Source organism: Octopus sinensis, unplaced genomic scaffold (genome assembly GCF_006345805.1).
Source record: "Octopus sinensis unplaced genomic scaffold, ASM634580v1 Contig20326, whole genome shotgun sequence".
In the NCBI taxonomy this organism is placed as follows: domain Eukaryota; kingdom Metazoa; phylum Mollusca; class Cephalopoda; order Octopoda; family Octopodidae; genus Octopus; species Octopus sinensis.
This window is the reverse complement of record NW_021837038.1, coordinates 52,501-62,298: the sequence shown is the minus strand read 5'-3', so window position 1 is coordinate 62,298 and position 9,798 is coordinate 52,501. Positions and strand designations below refer to the sequence as shown.

Below are 9,798 nucleotides of genomic sequence, written 5' to 3'. Positions count from 1 at the left end.
ACTTTCGGAAACATTTTTTCACGCTCAGAGTTGCTGAAGCATGGAATAAACTGCCTGCGTCAGTTGTTGACTACCATGACACTGCATCCTTTAAGGCCCTCATGCTTTCCGAAATCCGCCGAAACTACACCTGATTATATATGCACTTTAGATGAGTTGTAGTGCACCTGAGCACTGTACACAATTATTATTATTATTATTATTATAAAATACAAAAGACTAACTTTACAGGTATCACCTCACCAACAACAACACTGAACACCTTTTTGATCTCCATGTGTCTAACACACGTGGACATGCCTACAAAGTCAGAAAACAATACAGCTCCCATGACTTTCGGAAACATTTTTTCACGCTCAGAGTTGCTGAAGCATGGAATAAACTGCCTGCGTCAGTTGTTGACTGCCATGACACTGCATCCTTTAAGGCCCTCATGCTTTCCGAAATCCGCTGAAACTACACCTGATTATACATACACTTTAGATGAGTTGTAGTGCACCTGAGCACTGTACACAATTATTATTATTATTATTATTATTATTATTTACTTGCCACCTGCACATAAAAAGCACCAATCCGATCGTGGCCATTGCCAACCCCGCCTGGCACCTGTGCCAGTGGCACGTAAAATTTTTTTGAAAATGAAGTAGAATTTAGTAAAATAAAGCATTTTGCCCCGAGCACTCACTGTTCTGACAGCTTGCTACTTTATTATCATTAGTGATCTCGTTATCACATAAATAATCTACATTATCGAATCACTGTTGAAATTTTTATAGATTTTCAGCAAAAAATTCCCTGATCTTTAACCAGGACTTTTCTTGTGCCTCAGCGTGTGGTCGGGGGTAACCCCCAAATACAGTCGGACGGCCATACAGAGCAGCATAACAAGTATTAAACAGAGGGGTGTATGGGGGTTCCAAAAGGTGACCAGCATCCTCATACATAACGAATTCAACATCTTTTCTCTTGGCTGGCGTTAACTTGTCAAACCAGAGGTAATAGTCACTTGTATAAACCACTTGGTCATCACCGCTAATCAGAAACAATACTTTGCTACGACAAGTCTCATCGAAATAAAAGAGTTTGGATTCATCTACTTTCCACAATGCCAATAAACTCCCATCATCTTTCAATTCAAAACTGCCACATTCCAGAGGAGAGCTTGGAATCTGTTTACCGTTATGGCGGATACTAAAAACAAAGAAGGCTGGCGAAGCATTTATACTTATAACAGCGCTAACTTGCGGGCACTCTTTTGCTATGTAGAGAGCTATTATTCCTCCTAGAGATGTCCCTAACACACCTATACCTTTCTCGCTGGAAACCTGCTCGTGGTTGATAAGCCACTCAATAGCCTCTTCGAAATATTCAAAGTCAACATCGGTGATGGCCGATGGTAAGTCTTCATAAGCAAAATAGGCCAAACTTAAAGTAATAAATCCATGGGATGCTAACAGAGCCCCTCTGGATTCTATCAAAGAACCGGTGCTTCCAGATAGATCTATCACAGCAGGGTATTGCCGTCGTCGTCTGTTGGTCGTTTCGTCACTTGGTATGAATAAACTACCCCGAAGTCTTCCGTGGTAAACTGTGATTTTGCGGACACCAGATCTCATAAACGATCGTGGAACCAACTTGGTTGCTAATGGTTTTATATCAGAGGTAAACTCAGAATTCTGTGAGATATGACCAGGGTGGACCATCACAGTGTAATCCAAAGATTTGGTGGCATCATGAGTCATAATTCTACCATGTTTTCCAACTACTTGAGTCATACTCCAAAATAATCCCATGGGATCAATTCCACTGTAAGTTCCCGCTAAACATGGGTCAGTGACCAGATTAACACATCCGTCAACTGAAGCTTTGAAATGTCCGAAAGACCTGAAAACGGTTTCTCTTTTCTTTGAGCTCTGTTCGATTGTGGCACTGACTGTGACATTTTCTTCAGGTTTCAAACCAGAAACACTCACAGACAATTGCTCATCGACCAAACCCTTTTCTGGATTCACTGTTACCGAAACTAGCGCTCTGGATAAGAATTTTGGGTAGGTGGGTATATGACGTAGAGCAGAGAGTAGTTGGTAGGATGGACGGAGGATCATCTTTCTCGGTCAGTGTTTACTTGGAGGACTGCAGAAGAAAAACACAAAAATTAAATGAGTTTTAGAACAGAATTCACGGTTTAGACAAGCAGGTTTTGCTTATAAAACAGTGACTTTAATTACTTATTAACATAAGAATTAATTAGATGTAGGATCAGATGTAATGATTATATAAATAATAACACAGGTGAAGTTAATATGGACCTGTCAAGCCATATGTATTTATGTATATGTGTGTATATGTATATATGTGTGTATTTATATATATATAGTTGGAATTTACAAAAAACAGAACATGAAGACAGGTGTGTAAACAACAAACAGGTGTATTAGTTTAACGCTTGGGAAGGTGAGAAAGTCTTTTACATTTCGAGCCTAGGCTCTTCAACAGAAAGGAACACGAGGAAATAGAGAGAATAAAAAAAAGGTTTAGTGGCTAGCAATCAATCATGGTGATAACTGATGTATGTATATATATATATATATATTGAATTTCTAAATATCTCATAGAGATATGTACGGTGGTGGGGTGATAGAATGGTTGTATACTGTCAATCTAAAGTGAACATGACAGTAGGGGGTTACACCACCGCTGTTTAGCTCTAGGAAGCATCGACGCTTCCTGTCAGCCTCGACACATTTTCTGTGTCCTTATATACATTTACGAAGGGAAGACAAAATATATAAGGACACAGGAAATGTGTCATGGCCGACAGGAAGCGTCGATGCTTCCTAGAGCTAAACAGTGGTGGTGTAATTCCCTTACAGGACTGTCACGTTAAGTTGACAGTATACAACCACTCTATATATATGTGTGTGTGTGTGTGTGTGTGTATGTATGTATGTGTGTGTGTGTGTGTAAAGCAAAAATTTAGATTCAGCTGAATATGGTACTTAAGTTGAGGTACCATAATTTAGTACAGTATTATCCATACAGTTTCAAAATAAGGTGATTAAAATCAAAATAAGCAACAGGATATCCAGAGGTAATGCAGTACGATCGTTTCAAGCAACACCATTAAATTGAACAATGCAATCATTACATCAATTTAAATGCAGAGCAATCCTCAGCTGCACAAAGACATAGAATTTAATTATTTTAAAACAGATGGACACATTAGTATAATTTTACCTAAAACCTCCAAGAAGGCAAGGAATTAGACAAAGAACATGTCTTCACTTCAGCTTAGAAGAATATATACACATGTAATAACTGTGTTACACACACATGTACTAAAGCAAAACGGATCTTTTCCTTTTGAACGGCAGTTTTCAACACAATTTCTGGTTAGCTAAACACTTTTAAACTTCGTATACTGGTAGAATGTGTCAAAATAAAACATTTTTTCTTTTGGCTTTCTTGAGAAAATTGTAATTTGTAAGTTTAACGTAGTTTAATTTTTCGAATTTTAACCAATCCTATGCCCTCTATTGAGCTAAAATCATCTGCTGCGACTAAAACAGACAACATCCTGTCACTAACCGCCTTTAATCGAGCAACTCAACCCCGGGACTTATTCTTTGTAAGCCCAGTACTTATTCTATCGGTCTCTTTTGCTGAACTGCTAAGTGACGGGGACGCAAACACACCAGCATCGGTTGTCAAGCAATGCTAACACAAAACATTATATATATATATATATATTATATTAAATTAGAGATAAAACCACTATTAGGCAAATCAAACAATGAAAAACTTAAGCCAATACATAAAATTAATTAATTTATATTATTTTAAATATATATCAAAATTATTAAAAGTTTAATAAAAGATAATGAGTCCGACGAACGGAAACGTGAAACTCAGAGTAACAGGTTTTGTTGAATTTTCTGCTGCTTTAAATAAAGCATATTACTCTACCACTGGTATTTGAGTACTCTTTTTTCTGCCGTGTTTCACATTTATGTGTTTACTCCGGTATATATATATATATATACACACACAAAACATTATATATATATATATATACACACACACACACATGTAATAGTATTTTTAATGCATTTAGAAAAGCCGATACAGTTTTTGTGATGCAATTTGTGAAAATTTTTTTTTTTTCTTCTCAAAGTGTAAAATGCAGTAAATATTACTTCTTCTGCCCCACCCCCTTATATAACCTTTTTACTATAGATACATGGTCTGAAATATGGGGGGGAGGGACTGGTCAATTACATCGACCTCGGCGGAATTTGAACTCAGAACGTAGCGACTGACCAAATACCTATTTCTTTATTACCCACAAGGGGCTAAACATAAAGGGGACAAGCAAGGACAGACATAGGTATTAAGTCGATTATATCGACCCCAGTGCGTAACTGGTACTTATTTAATCGACCCCGAAAGGATAAAAGGTAAAGTCGACCTCGACGGAATTTGAACTCAGAACGTAGCGGCTGACGAAATTCCTATTTCTTTATTACCCACAAGGGGCTAAACATAAAGGGGACAAGCAAGGACAGACATAGGTATTAAGTCGATTATATCGACCCCAGTGCGTAACTGGTACTTATTTAATCGACCCCAAAAGGATAAAAGGTAAAGTCGACCTCGACAGAATTTGAACTCAGAACGTAGCGACTGACCAAATACCTATTTCTTTACTACCCACAAGGGGCTAAACAAGGACAGACAAACGGATTAAGTCGATTATATCGAACCCAGTGCGTAACTGGTACTTAATTTATCGACCCCGAAAGGATAAAAGGCAGAGTTGACATTGGCGGAATTTGAACTCAGAACATAACGGCAGACGAAATACCTATTTCTTTACTACCCACAAGGGGCTAAACACAGAGGGGTCAAACAAGGATAGACAAACGGATTAAGTCAATTATATCGACCCCGAAAGGATGAAAGGCAAAGTCAACCTCGGCGGAATTTGAACTCAGAACGTAACGGCAGACGAAATACCGCAAAGCATTTCGCCCGGCGTGCTAACGGTTCTGCCAGCTCGCCACCTTCTTCCCTTATATTATATAACGTACTAGCAGTATCGCCCGGCGTTGCTCAGGTTTGTAAGGGAAATAACTATAAAGCATTTTTAGAGAGTTATATCCAAAAAATAGGAAAAAAATGATGGTAAATTTTTTTTGAGATTTAAAAAAGGTGGAGTTGCGTCCCCTAGACAGTTTGTGGTTTGTGTTTCTGATTGTCGACCCCATGTCGAATTTATCGATTTTTTTCAGAACAGGGGGAACTTTTCAAAATTTTCGCTGCGTTAGTTTTGAATTATGACATTGGGCTATGTGTGTGTCAAGTTTCATCAGAATCGGTTGAAAGCCGTGGTCAGAGTGAGGGTACAAGCAAACAGACACACAGAAACACGCACAGACAAACTGCCGTTTATATATAGAGAGATAACGCATGCGACAAGGGTCAGGTCTGAAAATATGCATGTGTGAGTGCTCACCAACGTTTTTCTTTTGATTTTACATTCGATTCCGATATAAACCTAATCTTCAAACCAGTTGAAAGCTATGCATATCGGATGCTAGCAAATTTACGGAGCCATCGGGAGAGGATGCGATCTATATTTCTGTGAATTGTGCAAAAACAAAATCTATCCAGGTGAAGTTTTCTAAACTCCTCTCCACTCACCTCCGAAACAAAGTTTCCATATCGAACTCCGATATAATCGAATTCACCGTCTGAAAGCTATTCGTAAAAGAATTTCGTTGGGAAAAATATTCCATTTATGAAGAAATAAATAAATGGCGCAGGAGTGGCTGTGTGGTAAGTAGCTTGCTAACCAACCACATGGTTTCGAGTTCAGTCCCACTGCGTAGCAACTTGGGCAAGTGTCTTCTACTATAGCCCCGGGCCGACCAATGCCTTGTGAGTGGATTTGGTAGACGGAAACTGAAAGAAGCCTGTCGTATATATATATATAAATAGGCGCAGGAGTGGCTGTGTGGTAAGTATCTTGCTTACGAATCACATGGTTTCGAGTTCAGTCCCACTGCGTAGCATCTTGGGCAAGTGTCTTCTGTTATAGCCCCGGGCCGACCAATGCTTTGTGAGTGGATTTGGTAGACGGAAACTGAAAGAAGCCTGTCGTATATATATATATATATATAAATAGGCGCAGGAGTGGCTGTGTGGTAAGTATCTTGCTTACGAACCACATGGTTCTGGGTTCAGTCCCACTGCGTGGAACCTTGGCAAGTGTCTTCTGTTATAGCCCCGGGCCGACCAATGCTTTGTGAGTGGATTTGGTAGACGGAAACTGAAAGAAGCCTGTCGTATATATATATATATATATAAATAGGCGCAGGAGTGGCTGTGTGGTAAGTATCTTGCTTACGAACCACATGGTTCTGGGTTCAGTCCCACTGCGTGGAACCTTGGGCAAGTGTCTTCTGCTATAGCCTCGGGCCGATCAAAGCCTTGTGAGTGGATTTGGTAGGCGGAAACTAAAAGAAGCCTGTCGTATATATGTATATAGAATAAGTATTAGGCTTACATAAGAATATATTTCTTTATTGCCCACAAGGGGCTAAACATAGAGGGGACAAACAAAGACAGACAGACAAAGGGATTAAGTCAACTACATCGACCCCAGTGCGCAGCTGGTACTTTATTTATCGACCCCGAAAGGATGAAAGGCAAAGTCGACCTCGGCGGTGTTTGAACCCAGAACGTAACGACAGACGAAATACTGCTGAGCATTTCGCCCGGCGTGCTAACGATTCTGCCAGCTCGCCGCCTTCATAGGCTTACATAAGAATAAGGGTACTTGTCTATTGTCGTGGTCCCGGTTTCGCACACGCGAAAAAATTAGAACCTCACACCACCACCGCCGCCGCGTAATTCAAAGTTGTTCATTTTGATATGTCTCAAGAGACATGATGGACTTTTAAATGGAGATTGAGAAAAATTGTTTCAATTAGAAAAGCAACATTTCTAGAAAATAGTAAATTGAAGTGTGAACACAGCACCTTACAGAGTATAAGTATATGACATTTATTTTTAAAATTTAACTTCATTTGTTTTATATTCTAAATAATTTGCAATTTCAAAAAATATATTAATTTTGCGTTTTTTAATTTGATAAATTCTACGGAATAATTTTGCGCGTTTTTTGATAAATTCTACGGAAAGAATTTAGTGCGAAAAATTTATACATTTATACACAAAGACCTGTTGAGGCAAGCGAAGTTGATATCGAACCTCATCCCACGACAGGCACACATGCCAACCCCCTTTGCTTGCGAAGACATGTTGGGGCAAGTGTGACACCCGGCAAATGCCAGGACCCCTGGACTGGTGGTACGTAAAAAGCACTATCCGAATCGTGGCCGATGCCAGAGCCGCCTCGACTGGCACCAATCCGACCGTGGCCGTTGCCAGCCTCGCCTGGCACCTGTGCGGGTGGCATGTAAAAAGCACCCACTACACTCTCGGAGTGGTTGGCGTTAGGAAGGGCATCCAGCTGTAGAAAGATAAGACTCCAGATAAGACTGGAGTCTGGTGCAGCCTTCTGGCTTCCCAGATCCCCGGTCGAACCGTCCAACCCATGCTGGCATGGAGAACGGACGTTAAACGATGATGATGATGATAAGAAATTAATTCATTAAGTTTACCAAATTATATACGTCTGTAAAAAAAAAAAAGTTTCACAAATTATATACGTTCGCGTTTGTGTAAAAAAAATTATTAACCAAGTTTTATAAATTATTTACTTTGTTCAAAAAATATTATTAATATTAATTAATTTTCAAGAATTATTTAATTTATATAATTAATTCATTAATTTTATTCTGTAAAATAGTAATTAATTCATTTATCTGTAAATCCGCGAGGAAAGCGACTATGTAATTTTTTTGTGTAAAATTGAAAATGTTATATATACACACACCACACACACACACATATATATTTTTAGTGAAATCCAACGCCTTTTTTTTAGGGGGGGGTAACGCGCATGCGCGAATTCTGCACTGCGCATGCGCAAGTCACCTCGTAGGATCTCGAGTATCGAGTACCTACGTCTGGCGCGTGTGCGAAACCGGGACCACGACAATAGACAAGTACCGACAAAGGGATTGAGTCAACTACATCGACCCCAGTGCGCAATTGGTACTTTATTTATCGACCCCGAAAGGATGAAAGGCAAAGTCGACCTCGGCGGTGTTTGAACCCAGAACGTAACGACAGACGAAATACTGCTGAGCATTTCGCCCGGCGTGCTAACGATTCTGCCAGCTCGCCGCCTTCATAGGCTTACATAAGAATAAGTCCTGGGGTCGATTTGCTCGACTAAAAGGCGGTGCTCCAGCATGGCCGCAGTCAAATGACTGAAACAAGTAAAAGAGTAAAGAGTACCGTAAATTGAATTCCGTCAAAAAGCAATTAGCGAAAGAATTGTGAATAACACCAAGGTTATGACATTAATCGAATAAATCAGATAGAAACTAGTAAATAGTGTGAATGATGTATTAATTATATCTCACCTTTGGGTTAAGTAAAGCATGATAATAGTCAAGGTAGTCCAAGAGAGGGAACGAACCCTCTTATCATCTCCTGATGTGATGTTTGGCTAATTAAGATATAGACACTGTTTAGAGAAGGTGGGAGTTGGTGAGAAGTGTAAGCAGGAGGAAGGGGAGAGAATTAGATAAAAGATAGGTGGCAGAAGGGTGATAGGATGAGATAAGGGGAAAAAAAAAAAAAAAGGAGAGAACTAAAATACAAAAAAGGGGCGTGAAGGGAGAGGGGATCTTTTCGGTTTGAACGGCAGTTTTTTTAGCATAATTTCTAGGTAACTAAACACTTTTAAGCTTCGTATACTGGTAGAGTGGGTTTATAAAACATCTTTTTCGGCGATCTTTCGTCTCTAGTAGACCTTTCCGTCGATTTCCGTAAATAATTTTTTTTTTTTTTTTACATATGGGCTTGCGGAAACTTTTGAAGTAATATATACATACATATACACATACACCGTCGATTTCCGTAAAGAATTTTTTTTTTTACATATGGGCTTGCGGGAACTTTTGAAGTAATATACATACATATACACATACACCGAGTAAAAAATTTCAGTTATCTCTTTCTTTCACACACACTAACAGAAGCACTTCACTTACACAACATACTGTCTGTCTCCCACACCCCATCAAACACACACACACGCACATGTACATCAATGCTTGCCATGCACGGTAACTTCAAAAGAACTTCCCTCGTCATACAATCGCTTTCTCTTAGTCTCTTTCGCTCTCATCACTTCAAAACTTCCCGCAAGCCCATATGTAAAAAAAAAAAATTTTTTACGGAAATCGACGGAAAGGTCTACTAGAGACGAAAGATTGCCTCTTTTTCTCTTGGCTTTATTGAGAAAATTCTATAGTTTGTTAGATATTTGTTGTTGTTTTTTCTTCAATTTCTGCAATTTCAACCAATCAATGACGTCCATTGAGGTAAAAAAAACATTCTGTGCCATATGAATATGTCCCTCGTTTAAGAAACAGATTGGGTTTATTTACATTTGTGAAGAAAAAAAGATACCCTTCCTCACAACCCTAACCCTAACTAACCCTGACTAATCCTAACCCTAAAACAGATTGAAATGCAATAGATCTATACTAGGGTCATTATTATGGGTGACAATTTCATATGACACCACTAGAAAAAACTGCCGTTCAAACCGAAAAGATCCCAAATTCCGCAAAGGTCGACTCTGCCTTTCAT

At 39.2% G+C, this 9,798-nt stretch overlaps 1 protein-coding gene across 1 annotated transcript in view; it reads right to left on the bottom strand.

Annotated features, from left to right (window-relative positions):
- Positions 1-578: 578 nt before the first annotated feature.
- Positions 579-9,798, bottom strand: part of LOC115232312 (acyl-coenzyme A amino acid N-acyltransferase 1-like) — a 51,092-nt gene continuing 41,872 nt past the window's right edge. Inside the window, exon 4 of the mRNA XM_036500335.1 lies at positions 579-2,032. Within this exon, the coding sequence (XP_036356228.1) occupies positions 774-2,032 (1,259 nt within the window). The 3' untranslated portion in view covers positions 579-773. The remainder of the gene's footprint in view (positions 2,033-9,798) is intronic.